The following is a 21,117-nucleotide window of genomic DNA, read 5'->3' as shown; positions in this document are numbered from 1 at the left end:
TCCACTGTTGGTGGGAATGCAAGTTGGAGCAGCCTCTTTGGAGAACAGTGTGGAGATTCCTCAAGAAATTAAAAATAGAACTTCCCTATGACCCTGCCATTGCACTCCTGGGTATTTACCCCAAAGATACAGATGTAGTGAAAAGAAGGGCCATCTGTACCCCAATGTTTATAGCAGCAATGGCCACGGTCGCCAAACTGTGGAAAGAACCAAGATGCCCTTCAACGGACGAATGGATAAGGAAGATGTGGTCCATATACACTATGGAGTATTATGCCTCCATCCGAATGGACGAATACCCAACTTTTGTAGCAACATGAATGGGACTGGAAGAGATTATGCAGAGTGAAATAAGTCAAGCAGAGAGAGTCCATTATCATATGGTTTCACTTATTTGTGGAGCATAACAAATAGCATGGAGGATATGGGGAGTTAGGAGAAGGGAGTTGGGGGAAATTGGAAGGGGAGATGAACCATGAGAGACTATGGACTCTGAAAAACAATCCGAGGGTTTTGAAGGGGGGTGGGTGGAAGGTCGGGGTACCAGGTGGTGGGTATTATAGAGGGCATGGATTGCATGGAGCACTGGGTGTGGTGCAAAAATAATGAATACTGTTATGCTGAAAATAAAAAAAAAAAAGAAACTAACATTCAGTTAATTGTTTTTATAATGAAAAACAAAGAATTTATGTTAGGTAAAAAGCTAAAACATTACTAAGGAGTATATATTAAAAAAACCAACCCAAAACAAAAAAACTTCCCATTCGCTTAGGCCTCTATTTTCTACCACAGAGACAACTATTTAGAGATTTCTTTTATACATTTGTAGGAATTAGCTGTACTTATACAAACCTTTATATATCTGTATATATCCTTTGGGATTATATAATCCACATAGTGAATGGACCTTGCCCCCTTCTCCTTTTTAAATATTTGTTTATTTTAGTGAGAGAGCGAGCAGGGGCAGGCAGAGGGAGAGGGAGAATCTCAAGCAGACTCTGCACCAAGCACGGAGCCTGATGTGGGACTTGATCTCACAATCCTGAGATCATGACCTGAGATGAAACTAAAAGTCTGATGCCTAGATGATTGAACCACCCAGGTGAACCCCCAACTTTTAAAATTTATTTATTTATTTATTTATAAAGAGTTTACTTATTTATTTGAGAGAGAGAGACACATAGATATAGTGAGAGACAGAGAAAGCAGGCTCAGAGAGGAGAGGGATAAACAGGCTCCTGCTGAGCAAGGAGCCTAACGTGGGACTCAGATTTCAGGACCTTGGGATAATGACCTGAGCTGAAGGCAGATGCTAACTGACTGAGCCACACAGATGCCCCTCCTTTTTAAACTTAATGCTTTACTTTGAAGATTGTTTCATATTTGTACTATGTATAGGTTTTCATTGTTTTTTTAATGGCTGTGTAGTATTCATTATGAAATTTCTTTGATTCTAAGTTTGGGTACATCATTTTTTTTTTTTTAAAGATTTTATTTATTTATTTGACAGAGAGAAATCACAAGTAGTCGGAGAGGCAGACAGAGAGAGAGAGAGGGAAGCAGGCTCCCTGCTGAGCAGAGAGCCCGATGCGGGACTCGATCCCAGGACCCTGAGATCATGACCTGAGCCAGAGGCAGCGGCTTAACCCACTGAGCCACCCAGGCGCCCTGGGTACATCATTTTTAAAAATCAATTTTTAATTCACAATTACATAAGCAGTGCATAAAAATATTTTCTGTATAAAGAATTAAAACATTACAGATAACTGAAGTTCTCTTGACCTCTCACATAGGTAATTACTATTATCACTTTGGTTCTTTTGGAACTTTAATTTGTATTTCTAGTATTTTGTATTTTTTTCTTAACATAAATGGTACCATACTAATATAATCCTGTGTTTGTCTTTATTCAACAGTATGTACCATTGTACATATAACATTAACTCATTTTTACAAATAGTTTGTCTAGCCATTTTCTTGTTGAATATTTTAGGTTATTTTCCAATTACTACCATTCTTTGAGTATTTACTATGAGCCAAGTGTTGGTCTATGCATTCTACATGGATTAACTCATGTAATCCACACGATAGTCCACTGAGGTAGGTACTGTTATCATACCCTTTTTAAAGATGAGGAAAGTGAAGCAGAGAGCAGGAAAATAGTTCCTTGAAGCTTTTCAACCAATTATTGATAGAACTGGGATTTGAATTCAGGTGGTCTGCATCCAGAGGCTGTATTCCTCTGGATGCCAGGTATATCCTATGACATGGTTATTCCATCTCATAGAGCATCCCAAGGAAATTAACTTTTGTCCTGTGTGTTAAAATCTGTATATTTTAGGATTTTTTAAAAAGATTTTATTTATTTATTTGTCAGAGAGAGCACAGCAGTGGGGGAGGGGAAGAGGGAGAAGCAGGCTCCCCGCTGAGTAAGGAACCTAATGTGGGACTTGATCCCAGGATGCTGGGATCATGACCTGAGCTGAAGGCAGCCGCTTAATCAACAGAGACACCAGATATCCCTATATGTTTTAGTTTTTTTCTTCATGCTTTTTTCTAGTATCATTAGCTTTTTTTATTTTGGGGGGAAGGCAGAGATATTATTAAGTAACCTACACCCAACATGGGGCTCGAATTCACAGCCCCAAGTGTGAGGAGTTGCACATTCCACCGATGAGCCAGGTTGGCCCCTAATAATTTTAAATTTTTTAACTACTAATTTTTTGGTCTACCAGAAATTAATATTGGTGTAAGAAGTAATAGAGACCCAGTTTTTTTCTTTTTCAGCCCAATTTTTAAAAAATATTTTATTTATTTATTTGACAGATCACAAGTAGGCAGAGAGGCAGGCAGAGAGAGCAGGGGAAGCAGACCTCCTGTCGAGCAGAGAGCCTGATGCGGGGCTCGATCCCAGGACCCTGAAATCATGACCTGAGCTGAAGGCAAAGGCAACCCACTGAGCCACCCAGGCGCCCCTTCAGCCTAATTTTGATTTTAAAATAGTTTTAGATATACAGGAAATTTGCAGAGACAGTACAACATTCCCATGTATCCCTCACTCAGTTTTTCCTATTATTAACATCTTGTTACAACTAAAGAACCAGCATTGGTACATTAATATTAACTGAATCCTGTACTTTGGTCCAGTTTCATTAGTTTTTCTCTAATGTCCTTTTTCTATTCTAAGATTCTCCCAGGGTACTATGTTATATTTAGTTGTCATATCTTCTTAGCCCTCTCTGATCTGTGATAGTTTCTAGGGATCTTTTATTTTTAAATAAATTATTACTTACTTATTCTAAAATAAGTAATTGGTTGTCCCAGGACTGCTTATTGAATAATCCATCATTTTCCCATTGATTTGAAAGGATGGTTTTATTATGTATTAAATTTCTACATTTACGTATTTCTTTTTCTGGAGTTTTTATTTTATTGTACTTTTTGTCTATTCATCTGATACATAATTGTTTTAGTTGCTGTATCTTTATTATACAATTTATTTTATGTCTGGTAGAATTAGCCTTTTCTTATTATTCTGTTTTTCCTCTAGAATTTTTCCGGCTGTTCTACTATGACTTTTTTCCCTGGTGTACTGTTTAAATGGAATGTTTGGAAAGCTAATGTGTCCATAATTTGATGTAATAAGGTCTATTTCATTTTAAAAGGGGATGACTTGGTAACATATCTGTGCTGTTAATAATGGAAAATGAATGATCCAGGGTTGCTGACCTGGCCTTGGGTGCTCTTTCAGTTGTATGAAATTCCAGTCCTTTCAGAGGGTCTTTATGTTCATAGCCTAGAAACACACTTATTTACTGCTTGTCCATGTTTTTATTTCTTAATTTTTTGTGTGTTTGTGAGTGTTAATAGTGCTTCTTTTTCTTTTGAAAAACACTGCTATTAAATTACTGTACTTCTTTATAATAGAATGTTCTATAGCCATTAAAAATAAACGAGGAAGCTTTTTACTGATACCCAAGATAGGTCGTTGTGGGTAAAAGCAAGGTTAGAATAGTATGTATACTGTACTGTGATTTTTGTAAAAATGAAGGAAAGGGAGGCATATTTGTGTTATTTACTCATACATAGAGGGGGACACAAGTTGTTGTAGTTGCTGTTCTTTTTTTTTTTAGATTTTATTTATTTATTTGACATTACAAGTAGGCAGAGAGGCAGACAGAGAGAGAGGGGGAAGCAGGCTCCTTGCTGAGCAGAGAGCCTGATGCAGGGTTCGATCCCAGGACCCTGAGATCATGACCCGAGCCAAAGGCAAAGTCTTAACCCTCTGAGCCACCCAGGCGCCCCTGCTATTCTTTTTCGAGAGAAAAATTGGGAGAGAGGAATGAAGGGAAGACTTTTCATTCTATGCTCTTTTAAATTTTGAATCATGTAAGGTTTTTACTTTTTTTTTTTTTAAAGATTTTATTTATTTATTTGACAGAGAGAGATCACAAGTAGGCAGAGAGGCAGGCAGAGAGAGAGAGAGAGGAGGAAGCAGGCTCCCTGCTGAGCAGAGAGCCCGATGCGGGACTCGATCCCGGGACCCGAGATCATGACCTGAGCCGAAGGCAGTGGCTTAACCCACTGAGCCACCCAGGTGCCCAGTTTTTTACTTCTTGCCTAATAGTCCTGACTAGGACTTCTAGTACTGTGTTGAGTGGAAGTGGTGAGAGTGGCCATCCTTGTCTTGTTCCTGGTCTTGCAGGAGAAGTTTTCAGTCTTTCCCCACTGAGTGTGATACTAGCTATGGATTTTTCATTTATGACTTTTGTTATTTTGAGGTAGTTGCCTCTTTATTTCTAGTTTATTGAATGTTTTTATCATGAAAGGGTTTGATTTCTGTCAAATGACTTTTCTGCATCAGCTGACATCATGTATTTTTTTTTTCTCCTTCATTCTGTTAATGTGATGTATAATGTGTATTCATTTGTGTATGTTGAACCTTCCTTGCGTTCCAGGGTTTAAATAAATCTGACTTGGTATTGGTGTATAATTCTTTTAGTAGGCTGTTGAATTTGGTTTGCTAGTAATAAATTTTTAAAAAGTAGAAGGATGGTGGCTCAGGGGGTTAAAGCCTCTGCCTTTGGCTCCAGTCATGATCACAGGGTTCTGAGGTTGAGCCCCACATCGGGCTCTCTGCTTGGCAGGAAGCCTGCTTTCTCTACTCTCTCTCTCTTCCTGCCTCTCTGCCTACTTGTGATCTCTGTCAAATAATTAAATAAAATCTTAAAAAAAAAAAAAAAAGTAGAATGATGGGCGCTGAGGCAGCTCAGAGGGTTAAGCCTCTGCCTTTGGCTCATGTCATGATCTCAGGGTCCTGGGATCGAGGCCCGCATCAGGCTCTCTGCTCAGCGGGGAACCTGCTTCCTCCTTTCTCTCTGCCTGCCTCTCTGCCTACTTGTGATCTCTCTCCCTCTGTCAAATAAATAAATGAAATCTTTTTAAAAAAAAAAAAGAAAGAAAAAAAAGAAAATTGAAAAAAAAAAAGTAGACTGATGAAGTTCTGTGTGAGTTTTGAACCCCTAAAACTGATGTGAGAAGTGGAGGAGATGCCTTCTCCAGTGAAGTCTGAGTCTGTCTACAGCAGTGGAGTTGTATGTTTGCTTGAGTTGTGACGAAGTATCTGCTGCGTAGAGCATCCGCATCAATTTTTTTAATTGTTGATTTTTTTTTTAAAGATTTTGTTTTTCAGGTAATCTTTATCCGCCATGTGGAGCTTGAACTCACAATCCTGAGATCGAGTCACATGCTCCACTGACCGAGACTGCCAGGCACACCTTGTTGTTGATTTTTGTGCTTTATTCCTCTACTCCTTTTTTTTTTTTTCCTTCCAAGGGAAGAGAGCATTCTGAAGTGTGTATGTTTTGTATTTTCATGACCCTTTCATGTGGATTCTTAGGAAAAATAAAACGTTTGCTGGCATGGATATTCTTATTCTCTTGTTATAAAAGTAGTACTTAATATTCATGAGCTTCTCTTGTCATTCTCTAAGTGGCCTAGTTACTATTACTCTACTCCTGTTATAGATGAGGAAACTAAGGGGCAGAGACTTTAAATAACTTACTCAGAGTCTTTTGGCTGATAAGTGGCAGAGAGGTTTGAACTCAGCTTGTCAAGCTCCAAGCTAGTTCTCTTAACCATCCTGAAATACTGTTTCTCAACTTTGTAGTTACTAGTCTCCAGAGAATCATAGACTCCTAGGTGGGAAAGTGACCCCCATACCGAACTTCTTTTTGTGTCCATTCACTTGGGAATAGTATCAAACACCCCAACTTGTCAGATTTACCAAGACTACAAGTTAATTCTCCTAATTCATCTTATTGTGCATCAGCTTTTTAACTCACTTTCGGTGTCACTGCTGGTGGAGCAATTTAGGTGGGTCCTTTTCTTTATCAGTAGTGTTAGAGCCTTGCAGTCAGATCAGTCATTTCAAGGTCCGTTCTAGCTCTGAGTAGCTGTAAGTTGTCTGACTTTTCTTTGTTTCCATTTGTGTTCCTTTGTTTGTTTCAGCCTGGCATTTCTGTTGAAATTTTAAATCTTGATTCTGCCCTCATAAATCAGTATCACTTGTCTCTCCCAGCATTGTACCCCTTTGCACGTTTCTTAAATAGCTCTAATCCAAGTTGTCAATTAAAAAACTGAATAGAGGGGGCGCCTGGGTGGCTCAGTGGTTAAGCCTCTGCCTTCAGCTCGGATCATGATCTCAGGGTCCTGGGATCAAGTCCCACGTCGGGCTTTCTGCTCAGCGGAGAACCTGCTTCCTCCTCTCTCTCTCTCTCTCTGCCTACTTGTGATCTCTGTCAAATAAATAAATAAAATCTTCTTTAAAAAAATTAAAAAAAAAAACTGAATAGAATAGGTATTTAGAGAATTGGGTTTTGGTCCCTATAAGGTACAGTTAACCAAAGTTTTGTGGTCTTATCCACAAAGATGAGTTGAGTGACCATTAGTACCTTACAGAAATTGAACTACATTAGATCCATGGTGTTTCTCATTTACTGACTTAACTCTAAGCTTTGTTTTTCTTTCTTTTTTTTTTTTTTCAACATATCTGGACCGAAGTTTCCATACTGTCTATTTGCTTTCACTTGCTGCTACTTCAGCTTCACCTTCATATGGCAGCCATGGAATCAATGCCCTTGGTTATTAATGTGTTATTTTTCCAGCGCATGGGGAATGTACCAACATACAGTCTTCAGTGTTCTCTACATTTGTTTGTTTGTTTGTTTGTTTGTTTGTTTTAATCCTTTGAAGGGTATTCTGATATTTTTGGTAAATCAGATATTTATGCATTGGAATGAATACGGTAGAAAATACCTAATTCTTGTTCAGTAGAGATTTAACCTTCCTAATTAATATTATTTACTGATAACTGTATATTCTTTGTTTCTCCTACTCTGAATTCCATTTTTTAGTTTTTCATGTATTTGCAAGTTGAAAATTGATTCAAATTAGGACTTTTATGCATTATTGTGGAATTTAATTTCACACATTATAGATTTTGAAATTTATTGTAATCTTGGCTCAGAACTATTGTTCCGAGGCGCAGTGTAATACAGTCTGCTGGTTGAATCTAATTAAGGTGTCATATCACTTGCATGCAGTATGTATCTTTGCCTAGAATGTTCTAAAATTCCTCACTTGGGAATAACACTTCCTTCAGTTCTTTTTGGTCTGATTGAAAAACCCAGCAATATTTGACACACTATATGTAACTCTTGTTTAAGAGGCAGACTGTGTTTATCTTTTGCATTTGTTGACTGTTTTAACCAAAATGCTCAACAGCAGTTTCTAGTATGATTACCAGCAGATTGGGTATTAATCTTATTAATGTCACCTATATTCATTTACCATTACTGTATTCAGAGACAAGCATGACTGGGTGCTTGGGTGGTTCAGTTGGTTGGGCGGCTGCCTTCGGCTCAGGTCATGATCCCGGAGTCCCAGGATCGAGTCCCACATCGGGCTCCCAGCTCCATGGGGAGTCTGCTTCTCCCTCTGACCTTCTCCCCTCTCATGCTCTCTCTCACTCTGTCTCTTTCTCTCTCAAATAAATAAATAAAATCTTAAAAAAAAAAAAAAAGAGACAAGCATGACTGTACTCCTGTTCTGGGTACACAAATATTAAAGAAGTATAAATAATTTAGTAAATGAAAGTTGAATAGCTTGCAAGTAAAATTGCTTTCTAACAAGTATAATTTGTAATTTTAAAGAAAATGGGCACATTATCTTTTTATGAGATTATATTTTACAATTATTGAGTTGACTATATACTGTAATTATGTGTTAGAAAGATTGCCTGCCTTTCTTAGAACCATGTGAAAAATGAACAATTTCAAGCTCTCTAGAATTCTCAGGATTATCTTGCATAGCCCACAGGGTGTCATATCCCCCCCCCCCCACTGCCGCTTGGTTTCTCTATTACCCATTTCTTGCTCTCATTTGCAAGGTAATCGTCCTTTAAATAAACAAGAATTCTCTAAAGACTGAGCAGAAACAAGGGTTAAGTTGCACAGCCCTGGTTGACAGAGGGCCTTTTATGGAGATGTTCTTCCCCAATAGAATTGCTCATCTCAAGGTCTTTACCATTAGATCTTTGGGTATACTTCCAATATTGAAATAAGGAGCCTTTCTTTCTTTTACCTCTGGGCTTTCTTAGACTTTCCAGCATAGTACAACAGAAGAAGTACCGTATGTCTCTTAGTTCCATGTCCACCCTTTTTTTTTTTTGGTCCACCCCTTTTTTTGCTCTGTGCAATGTTTTTAAATTTCAACACTATTGACAATTTGGACTAGATAATTCTATGTTATGGGGGCTGTCCTATGCATTGTAGGATGTTTAGCAGCATCCCTAGCCTGTACCCACTAGATGCCAGTAGTAACTCCCAAGTCATGACAAAAGAAGTCTCTAGTTGCTAAGAGAGTAGATCTTAGAAGTTTTTAATCACAAGAAAAACACTAGGCAAACAAAACTTGTAAATATGTGTGGTGATAGATATGCATTAAACTTATGGTGGTAATCATTTTATATACATATATTATATCATTATGTTGCACACATAAAAAGGTCTCCAGATGCTGTTAGATGTCTTTGGGGGAACAAAATCACCCACAGCTGAGAACAAGTGCTTTATAATATTGAACAAGTGCTTGATTTCCCTGGTTGAGACTTAGTATTCTCATCTGTGTAATGTGGTTAGTAATCCTTGCTTACTGCACAGGATAAAATATATATGCAAGTGTTTTGTGTGTTTTAAAGTGTTAAGTACAATTAAGAGGCTGGGTTAAGCCTGGCAGTAGAACTCGGCTCTGAATTCTATTACTGTCAGTATCTCAGTGCAAAGAATGAAGCTGAAGATGTCGGGTGTTGGTGATGGGTCACAGGCCTCATGACTTACCGTAGATGGTACTCTCCAGAGCTCTTCTGTCCCAACAGGGAAAGTGGGTGGGTACACTTCAAGATGTAATGGGAGCAGGGCTTGACTAGATGATGCATTCCTTACCAGGCAGTCCTGAGGCAGCTGCAGTGGGGCATAGCTCTGTTGGGAGGACACGTGGTATTCCCCAGAATGACTCTAGCCTTTCTTACAGTACTGAGTATTTAGCACTCTGGCAGTCATGGTTTTGGCTAACATACCCATCTCTGGTCTGTTACTATTTTGGGCATCCCCCTCTCCCTCCTGTTTCTTTCAGATTCAACAAACATTTATTGTCTCTTACGTGCAGGGCATTGTGTTGAGTGCTTTCACATATTCTTTTTTATTCCTTTTAGAATTCTGTGGGTGGAATTACTTGTTTTACAGACAGTAACAATAGTAGTAGTAATAGTAGCCTTAGTCGTAGAGGTGACAGTAGTAGAACTAACATATGTGGCGTTCTTACTGTGTGCCTGGCACTCTGCTCAGTGCTTCATATGTATTGAATCACTGAATCCTAGCAACAGTTTTTGGAGTAGGTACTATTATTTTGCTTCTTTGTACAGATGAAGAAACTGAGGCACAGTGTGATTTAATAGCTCATCCATATGACTAGGAAGTGGTAGATTCTGGATTTGAATCTAGGAAATTCATCTCCAAAGACTACTGTCTTAGGAAATAGGTCCAGAGAGATTAAATAACATGTACAAGTTCATGGAGCTACCGAGAGGCAGGCTGGGATTCACGTGTAATGTTGACTCCAGCCCCTCACTGTTTCCTGTGTTCCAAGCACCACGCTTTTCATTGACCCATTCTTGCCTCTTTCTGGCTAGGATAGCTTTGGTGGTGCTAACTTAGTGGGGGACTTGGGATAGCACAGTAGGGGGATCTGTATGAAGATTCATCATGAATTCAAGATGGGATGATAAAAGGGGTGATAAAGTGAGGCAAAGAGGAACTTGGAATCAATCTAGTGGAGATTTTCTTATTCAGTACTTCATTCTGAATGTTTCTTTTTACATCTGGTTTCTGTAGAATACTGCTGCTTTTAGTTAAGAGTACTTTTGTTTTGGGTGGTATTTTCTGAATTTAAAGGCATAACATTTTTTCTATATTGATATATCTGGTGATGGGCCTATTATCTGTGTTGGAGCAGACCACAAAGGGCTAGAACCTAGGATCAGACCTTTCCTTGGGGTGGGCATGCGCTGATGGGAGAGAGGTATGTGTAGACCCTTATAGATGGTGTATAATTTCCTGGTGTTATTATAACAAAGTACTACAAGGCAGTGCTTTAAAACAACAAAAATTCATTCTTTCACAGTTCTGGAGTCTAGAAGTTCAAGTCCAAGGTGTCAGTAGGGCCATGTTCTCTCTGAAGGCTCTAGGGGAGAATCCTTTGCCTCTTTGTAGCTTCTGGTGTTTGCTGGCAAACCTTGGAAAGCATTGAATTGTAGATGCATCACTCCAGTCTCTGCCTCTGTCTTCACATGGCCTACTTCCCTGTGTTTGTGTCCCTGTGTCCCAATTTCCCTCCTTTTATAAGGACACCAGTCATATTGGATTTAGGGCCCACCCCTACTCAGTAGGACTTCACCTTAACTTGATTACATCTGTGGAAGACTCTATTTCCAAATAAGAATGCATTCACACATTCTGGGTGGACATGTGTTTGGGACTGCACCCAGTGTAGGCGGTGTCCAGAGAGTAAACAGCTAAAGGCTCCACTGTCAGCACGAGGGGAGACCCCCAGATTTTATGGGGGTTCTGACCAGTGAATGAAACATGATAGAGGACACCATAGGAATAGGTTGTGATCGGAGATTTAGTTAGGTCATAACCATTTGATCAGTGTAAGCAGATAGAGTCCTTACCCCAGGCTGGTCTCTGCTTTCTGTGAGACTCTGGCAAGAGCAAGCCCGACTGTTTGAGAGGACAGACAAATGGTCAGGTTGCTAAGAAAGAAAACAAATTAAGACCCCCAGGATTTGAATCATGAGAGGCCTTGATCTCAGGAGTTAGGAGCTCAGATAGGAGGGTGGGACCAACTGGGTCAGAGCCAGTTGAACAGCAGCTGTGACTTACTGCTCAGTCCCAGAGAGTTGGCTGAAGCATCTAAAAATGCCCTCTTGCCAGGGATAGGCCTGCACGGAGGAGCAAGGAGAAGTGAATTAAAGGCTTTATCACTGTAATTCATTTTCCAGCACTGGCTAGTGTTAAGGTACACTGGCAAGGTGTAAATAAGAATGGGCTCTCTGGATGATATTGAGTGCTCTGGATAAAGGAGATTGAAAAATTTAATAACATTAAATGTCATTTGTAAATGAAAGAAAGCTCTTGCCTTTTCTGGGGAACACTTTGTAGGCCAGCCCCTCTGCTTTCATCAGAGAGGCTGAGTCGGAGATGGAGTTGTTTTGACATTGACACCTTTTCATTTGAAATTTATTGCTTGATAACGCTTCTTTGGAACTTTGCTTGTTTCTTTAACATAATCAAAATCTAACCTGCCATGTAAGTCTAGGACTCTGAGTGACCCATACGTTTCTGTTTCTCCCATGGCCTTGGAGCTGGGCTGACTTTTGTGAGGATGATGTCCTGGACAGTTTATAAGAGCAGAGAACCTGGGATGCCTGGGTGGCTCCGTCAGTTAAGTGGCTGCCTTGGGCTCAAATCGTGACCCCAGGGTCCTGGCATCGAGTCCTGCATCAGGCTCCTAGCTCAGCAGGGAGCCTACTTTTCTCTCTGCCTCTGCCTGCCACTCTGCCTGCTTGTGCTCTCTCTCTCTCTCTCTCTGACAAATAAATAAATAAAATCTTAAAAAAAAAAAAAGGGCAGAGAACCCCTATGCTTGGGCTAGTCGATAGATTCTCCATCTACCTATCTCCACCCTTCTAGTCTTCTTTAACTGCTGTAGGGTTTGTGTGTACACACATGTGTTCCTGTGTGCATGTGTGCTTGCCCTTGTCTCCCTGGACCTGTATTATATTTCTGACTCAGGAGCCTAATTCAGTGCTTTTTGTCTTCTCTCATTAGTTTGGGGGACCCTCAGGAATTTGCCAGCAGATTATGTTCCAAAGTTATCACAAACAATTCTGTGATGAATGTTACTGTTCATGTATTTTATATGCCAAATTATTTGCTTAGGGCAAATTTGGGAGTGAAATTGCTGGATCAAGGATATGCGATTTTGAGTGTTTTTATGTGTATTTCTAAATTATTTTCCAGGAAAGCTTACATTCTCTAGCTATATATATATATATATATATATATATATATATATATATATACTCTTTTTAAAAAAATTTTTTTACTTCTTTTCAGCGCAACAGTATTCATTGTTTTTGCACCACACCCAGTGCTCCATGCAATCCGTGCCCTCCCTAATACCCACCACCTGGTTCCCCCAACCTCTACCTCCTGCCCCTTCAAAACCCCCAGACTCTTGTCCCTGAACTCTTATTAACACTGGATAATGTTTTTCTTTTCTTTTTTTTTTTAAGATTGGCTTAACGGACTGAGCCACCCAGGCGTCTCTGGATAGTGTTTTTCTTAAGTTTGTCAGTTTGATAGACAACAGATGTTATCTTTTTGTTTAAATTAATTACTTTTTTATTACTAGGTTAGTTGGACATATTTTCATGTTTCTTGGCCATTTAAAAGTTCTTGTTTTGGATATTATCCATGAATATTCTTTGTTCATTTTCTCTTGGAGTTTTTGCTTTTCATCCCATTCCCTTATTTACTAAACAAATATTAATTGAATACCTTCTATATGCTAGAGCCAGACACTGTTCTTTGAGAACAGTACCGACAAAATCCCTGTCATTAAGGAGCTTACGTTCTATTGTAGTAAGGCAGAAAATAAACAAGTAAATATGTAATATGATGAGAAGGGATAAGGACTGAAGAACAAGTACATATGAAAAGGGGTAGAGAATGATTGTGGGGGATGATATGTTATAAAAGCGGTCGTGGGAGGCCTCACTGATACCACTAGTATATAGTGGAGACCTGAAGATTAATGCCAAAGCTCTGCTGATATTGGGGAAAGCATTATTAAGCAGGAGATACAAACAGTACGAAGACCCTAAGGCTGGACTGTGTTCGGAATGTCACTGTAGTTTGGTGAATGAGGGGGAGATTTAGGTGAGTCTGAATAGTAGCAAGGAGTTGGGTGGAAGTGGGGATAGGGAACATGCATGTAGAACCTTGCAACCAAAATAAGTTATTTGGATTTTATTCTCAGTGATCTGGGGAAGCTTTGGAGAGTTTTGGGTGGTGAAGAAGCATGACCTGAACCGATGTTTTAAGAGAACATGGCTGGAGAGTGGAGATTAGCCTGGGGGTGGGAGAGGGCAGTAGTGGAATCTGGAACATTAGTTAGGAGTCTCTTGCAATATGCCAGGTGGGAGATGCTGGTGGCATGGTGGAAGTAGTGAGAAGTGGCTCTGTGTAGATTTTTAACATAGAACCAGTAAATTTTGCTGATGGATTAGATATGAGTTATGAGAGAAAGAGAAATTAAAGATGACTCTGTTTTCTGGCCATTTGAAGAGTTGAGGGACTATGTGGGCAGCACATATTGGCTGGTGGTGAAACCTTAGTGATTTGTAAGAGCTTTTTATGCAATGAAGTCTATTAATATTCAGTCATTTAGGTGGAAAATTTTCTTTACTCCATTTGTTTTTAGTTAACTTTTTAGTACTGTTTTGCTATATAGAAATGTCAGCTGTTAATCTTTATAGTTTTGGGGTTTGCTGTCATGTTTAGAAAAATTCTGAAAATTGCCTCTTCTTTACTTAAGTACTCTGTGGTTATGTATTTCTATTCCTTCTTTAATCTGGATGAAATTAATTTTGGTATAAACTGTGAATTAAAGTTCAATCTTAATTTTTTTCAAATGATTAACTTTTTATCCTAACATCATTAAGCAATTTGTCCTTTGCTAAGAGAAATGATTCTGTTGTTTCTTCTGAATTGTGAGAGGGGTGTATGGCAGGTTGTGTAAATAGATGTGCTATTACCTATCAGTGTTTTGCAAGCCCCTGGTCTTTTCTTTGGTTGATGAATTGGTGACTGTAATTTTTGAGTATTCTAGATTGTAAACATTTGTCTCCTGAGCGTCTTCCATTCCCAAAACATGCACTTGACTTAGAAAATGGTTTGCATCAGTTTCCCTCAATGATTATGAATTCTGTCCTATGGATGATATGAGGCCTTTTTTTTTTTTTTTTAAGATTTTATTTATTTATTTGACGGAGAGACACAGGAAGAGAGGAAACACACGCAGGGGTAGTGGGAGAGGGAGAAGCAGGCTTCCCGCTAACCCTAACCCTGGGATCGTGACCTGAGCTGAAGTCAGACGCTTAACGACTGAGCCACCCAGGTGTTCCTATGTGACCTGTTTTTAACCACAGCCTATGTCCTGCCACCAAATATTTTCTGTTACTTCATTTTGTCAACTGATAATTTTTCTGAGATTATAAACTAAAATTTGCTTTAGCAATACGAAAATTGACTACAATGTGTACTGGCTGTCCATTTAATCACATTACAGATCCCAAAGCCCTCCACATTTATGTTTTCCAGTTACATTCTCTGTGCTCTAGGCCTTCTCTGATATGTGGACAGTGTAGAGGTGACAATATTTAATTTGTTGAATTTTCTTCTTTAGGGCAAGAAATATGTTTCTTATGTTGTTAAAATGTTTACCAAATCTTATATTTGGGTTAAGTCTTCAAGCTTGGAAGTACACCTACAGTACTTTGTCATCTTAGAAATTGATGTCAAGGCTGATTAACCTAAATCTTTTAAATGTTTCTTTGTTTTTTGTAGAGAGGGAAATATGAGGTTCCTAAGTGGCTCTCATCCAGTAGCATTCTGCTTCTTCAACAAATGCTGCAGGTAAGCTTTGTTATTTATTTTTTATTTTTTATTTTTTTATTTCTATTTTTATTTTTTATTCTTTTTTAAAAATTTATTTATTTATATTTTTTAAATAATAGAAGTCTACTGCATTTGTTTGATCCAACTGTAAGATATCTGTAGTGCTGGGGCACCTGGGTGGCTCAGTGGGTTAAAGCTTCTGCCTTCAGCTCAGGTCATGATCCCAGGGTCCTGGGATCGAGCCCCAAATCGGGCTCTCTGCTTATCGAGGAGTCTGCTTCCCTCTCTCTCTCTGCCTGCCTCTCTGCCTACTTGTGATCTTTCTGTCAAATAAATAAACAAAATCTTAAAAAAAAAAAAAAGGTGTCTGTAGTGCTGCTATGTTTGGAGGACAGTGCTGTTTCTCTATTAGCTTAACAAATTCCATTCATTATATCTACTGCCCTCCTCTAGATGCTTTCTTAATTGTGTTGCGAATGCATTTTCTTTCAGATCTCTACCATATGTCTTTGCTGATATGGTTTTCCTTCCTTTTTCTTGAGCATTGTCTGTCTTCTCTGACTGGCTCTTGCTCTACTGTCTTCCCCTTTCTTGCTCCCAATCTTGCACATTAGGTGTATAGTAGACAGGGAGTACAAGCTTCAATGAACTAATGGACAATTGAGGGGACCCCATGACCTTGTGCAGTGGTTCTCAAACTTTAGCATGTATCAAGATTGCCAGATGGGCATGTTAAAACACAGATTGCTGGGTGCCACCCCAAGAATGTCCGAGTCAATAGATCTGGGGCAGGACTAGGAATCTGCCTTTCTAACAAGCTTCCAGATGTTGCTTATGCTCCGGGTCTTGGAACCACACTTTGAGAACCACTGATATAGGGAAAATGGCTTCTTAAGGGCTTAAGGTAGGAGTGCTAAAATCTAGGTATCTACTCTGCCAATCACTAGGCATGCCACCTAACCTGGTTCTGATCTGTCAGATGGGGTTCTGAGCCTGGCCTCATGTCTGTGTTATGAGGATAAAATGAGATTAATAGGCAACGCTTTGAAAATATGAGTATCTTATTAGTGCGATATTTTTTCATTATTATGTATTCAAAATATCTTCCCGTTTTTCCATCTATTAGGCCATCTCCACTTTTTATTCAAAATTTACCTCAGGCTCACCCACCTTGATTAAGTAGAGCCAGACCACCAAATCTCCATAATGAGATTGAAAACACCTCATCCTTTCTTCTAAACTCCAAAAAACTTAATCTTTGTTGATTAATTTTCCTCTCCTCACATTCGAAAATTACAAATGGAAAAGAAAGGTGTGCTTTTCAACTTGTTCTATGTGATTGTAAGCTCATCGGAGGTAGAGATTGCATATTCACTATGAATGCCCTGCATTGTGGCTGCTTGAATATTAAATTGGTGAATATTTCCTGTGAATAGGTTTTCCAGCAAAGACTATTACATCATACAATAGATTGACTGAACTTCATGAATAATGTCCATACCAATGAAGTTCATGTTTGTTAAACATTTATCTCCTAAGCGTGTTGGTTACTATAGTTTTCTTGCCTCTATTGCCTTTTTTATAGAATTTATTCCAAGGCCATTTTAAGGTCTTTGACAGCATTTTTGTGATGATAAAGTTTACATCTGTTCTGATGAATTTTGAGTTCTTCAGGAGGAAAGGAGTTTTGTGTTCCCCATTCGAAATGTTAATCTCTAGCTACTTCTCAACGACCACTAGGTGGACCCAAAGAAACGGATTTCTGTGAAAAATCTGTTGAACCATCCCTGGATCATGCATGATTACAACTGTCCTGTTGAGTGGCAAAGCAAGAATTCTGTAAGTAAAATGAAGTCTGGTAGAATTTTTCAAAAAAACTTTGTTTGATCTTTGTGTGGATTCAGGACCTATAGTGATGTGGTTTAAATATAGAAGAAAATGTATTTTGTAAACTTGTTTATCAGTTTGGTGTTTATGAGCCTTGTAACCTAATTATACATTTGTCTGTTAATCTCTAGGACAGTGGCTCTTAATTTAGGCTGTACATGAGAATCACTGGGACCTTAAAAAAAAATGTGCCCATCTCAGAACAATTAGTAGTTAATTTTAAAAGCTTTGGGTATTTCTTACATGTAGTCAGGATTGTGAACAGTGCTCTAGAAATCACAGGCACATCACTTAACTTTGCCAAATCTGTTTGTCTGTAAAAAGTAGTTTAACAGTTCAGTCTACTTCTTAGAGGAGTAATGAGGTTATAGTGGTTGTCACACTTTTTTAAGTCTGAGGACTCCTGTACACTCTAAATATTTATTGATTGATTCATTTAAAAGTAACAGTAGTAAACCAATTACGTATTATCTCAAGTTAATTTTTTCATGAAAAATAACTTAAAAAAATAAATTTAATGAGAGAAATAGCATCTTTGCGAATTTCTTTAAAGTCTAGCTTGACAGAAGACACTAGGATCTCATCTGCTTCTATATTCTGTCTTTTTTTTTTTTTTTAAAGATTTTATTTATTTGACAGAGATCACAAGTAGGCACAGAGGCAGGCAGAGAGAGAGAGGAAGGGAAGCAGGCTCCCCGCCGAGCAGAGAGCCCGTTGCGGGGCTCGATCCCAGGACCCTGATATCATGATCCGAGCTGATGGCAGAGGCCTTAACCCACTGAGCCACCTAGGGGCCCCTATTCTGTCTGTTTTGATATGTTGTTTTGATTGAAGTATATGAAGAAAAAGCAGCCTCACATAGATATGTACTGGGAAAATGGTTTAACACTTTAAAAGCTTTTTCAGATAAGTAGGGATATTATGTGTTATTTCATTAAGCTTTCTTAATGAACCTTATAGTGGTTTCTTAAGGGTTAGTTGCTTGTGGAATCAATGAAGTTGTTGTACTCTATTGTATTAAAATCCATTGGTCTATCCATTGGATCTCTTCCCCATGTAACATTTTGCATTGGTTATTTGGAAAATATTGTTTCACTGAGTTATTCAGATCTTCCAAAAGTTAACACCTTTCATTATATAATTTAAAAAAACCCCTCACATTTCCTAAAGTCACTATTGATCTTATCAGAAGAGTCTTTAAGAAGTGGAAAGCTGTTAAATTGGAATTGGAAAGCTGTTATACTAATGGGGGCAGGTACAGATTTTCCAAAATCCTAATTTTCTTTTTTTTTCTTTTTTCTTTTTCTTTTTTTTAAGATTTTATTTATTTATTTGACAGAGAGAGATCACAAGTAGGCAGAGAGACAGACAGAGAGAGAGAGAGGAGGAAGCAGGCTGCCCGCTGAGCAGAGAGCCCAATGCGGGACTCGATCCCAGGACCCTGAGATCATGACCTGAGCCGAAGGCAGCGGCTTAACCCACTGAGCCACCCAGGCGCCCCCTAATTTTCTTTTTAAAGATTTATTTCTTTTGGTGGGGAGGGGCAAAGGGAGAGGGAGGAAGAGTCTTAAACAGACTCCATGCTGAGTGCAGACCCCAGCACGGGGCTCGATCTCACAACCCTGAGATCACTATCTGAGCTGAAACCAAGAGTTGGACACTTTAATTGACTACACCACCCAGGTGTCCCCCAAATCCTAATTTTTGATTGTAAGCCCAAATTATATCATTAGCAACAAATACTGTCAGTTGCTTGTTTTCCTTTAAGGGACACATTCATTTTGTTCATTTTTAAGAAAATGCCAAATACCCAAGTGTAGATATAGTTTGTCTTTCAAGTGAAAATGGTATTCCATGAAGAAAACAGGTGATTCAACTCATAACTCAGTCATACAGGTGCTTTTCCTCTAAACAGCTCTTGTATTTTGGTATGCAGAAAGTGCTTTCTGCATGCTTCCCATTTTGTCACACAGAATATCAAAAACACGTGAACTGAGTGGTCAAGGTTTAATAAAATTAATGCTTTTTACTACTTCATCAGTGATATTCTTTTTTTTTTTTTTTAAAGATTTTATTTATTTATTTGACAGGCAGAGATCACAAGTAGGCAGAGAGGCAGTCAGAGAGAGAGGGGGAAGCAGGCTCCCTGCTGAGCAGAGAGCCCGATGTGGGGCTCGATCCCAGGACCCTGGGATCATGACCTGAGCCGAAGGCAGCGGCTTTAACCCACTGAGCCACCCAGGCGCCCCTCATCAGTGATATTCTTAATTGAAACTGCCTTAAAATTTTTTTTCAACTGTAATTGCATGACAGAAAATATGGTACCTTTTTTTTTTTTTTTTTAAGAATATGGTATCTGGGGTGCCTGGGTGGCTCAGTGGTTTAAGCCTCTGCCTTCAGCTCAGGTCATGATCTCAGGGTCCTGGGATCGAGCCCCACGTCGGGCTCTCTGCTTAGTGGGGGGCCTGCTTCCCTCTCTCTCTCTGCCTGCCTCTCTGCCTACTTGTGATCTCTGTCTATCAAATAAATAAATAAAAATCTTTAAAATAAAAAAAAAATATGGTATCTTACTGTAGTTGGTGTCACTGCATTGATTCATACTAAGGCACCAACAGTTTTACTCACCATTGTGTTTACACCATTGCTACAAATGTTAACATTGTGAAAAATGAAAAAAAAAACGGCATTATAAAAATAGTTCTGACCTTGAAGATCCTCAGAGCTCTGTGGACTATACCCTGAGAACTGGTCTAGTATATGTATGTGAAAAAACTTTAAACAGAGTCCTATACAAGTTAAAAGTTAGTTAAGTCATTATTCTTTAATTAATGTTTAAGTCTTTTTTTTTTTTTAAACAAATGGCAACTTGAACTTGGCAAAAATGTGAATATTATTAAAGGATATGTATACTTTCATATTAGTTAACTATTACTGTATATAATGAAATCTCAGAATTTAGTGACTTAAAACGAAGATAACTTATAATTCTGTGGACCAGCAATTTGGGCTGGATCATCTAGGCAGTTCTTAGGCAGGCCTTCCTTACCTGGAGTCGTCTTGTGACTGCAGTCATCTGGTGACTTGATAGTAGCAGGATGGTCTACGGCCTGCTCACATGACCAGCTCTTTGTTGGGCCACATTGAGTGTGGCAGGATAGCCTAGGCTTCCTGAAATGCTCCTGGATTCCAAAAGAGACAAGAACGCGGGCAAACTCTAATCCTTCATTTTTCAAGCATTTTCAAGCCTCTGCTTGCATCATGTTTGGTAATGTCCCATTTACCAAAGCAAACCACAAGGCAAAGCCTGGAACCGCTGTGAATGGTATATCCTTTTAAGTCAATACCATTCATATCCCTAATATATAGATAAGGATACCAAGAAATGAAAAATAACGGATTTAAGAAATAAATTTTGAAGAGTGTCATCACTTTACGTCTTTGTAGATTACTTTTAAATCTGGCTTAAATAGAAGATCCTTGGATACTTAACCTGCTTTTGCATTCAGTCTGTTTTGATATGCTGTTTTGATTGAAGCATACGAAGAAAATGTAGCCTCACATAGATATGTGGTTAGAAAAGTAATGCTTTAAAGGAGAAGTGTTTTAATGCCCTTTTCAGATAATTGGGCACATTCTCTGATGATCCACTAAAATTTCTGCAGTGGAGTAGAGTATGTGCTTGGATCAACAGAATAGCTTGCAGGTTTTTCAGACATGCCACAATGTGGACTTGGTAGAGCTGTGAGGTATTTGCTTTCTGGAATAATCACATTAATAAATACACTTCTCAATAGCCAGCTAGTCTTGGAAAATCAGAGTAAGCTTGTTTTTAGCTCCTTCTCACTAGTCTGCCCACTGTTATGAAATCCCTTCTGATTATCCTATGACTGCCAGCTCCTAAAATTTCTCTTCTCCATATTCCCTTTGG

General features: G+C 38.8%; 1 protein-coding gene across 3 annotated transcripts in view; it reads left to right on the top strand.

Annotated features, from left to right (window-relative positions):
* MELK (maternal embryonic leucine zipper kinase) overlaps positions 1–21,117 on the top strand; it is a 100,072-nt gene that overhangs the window by 34,921 nt on the left and 44,034 nt on the right. For all 3 annotated transcript variants that reach the window (XM_044265347.1, XM_044265348.1, XM_044265345.1), the window contains 2 exons: positions 15,252–15,320; positions 17,043–17,141. In XM_044265347.1, the coding sequence (XP_044121282.1) occupies positions 15,252–15,320; positions 17,043–17,141 (168 nt within the window). The remainder of the gene's footprint in view (positions 1–15,251; positions 15,321–17,042; positions 17,142–21,117) is intronic.

This window comes from Neovison vison, chromosome 9 (assembly GCF_020171115.1).
Source record: "Neovison vison isolate M4711 chromosome 9, ASM_NN_V1, whole genome shotgun sequence".
NCBI lineage: Eukaryota > Metazoa > Chordata > Mammalia > Carnivora > Mustelidae > Neogale > Neogale vison.
Note: the sequence above shows the minus strand (reverse complement) of the source record. Positions and strands in the feature narration are given on the sequence as shown.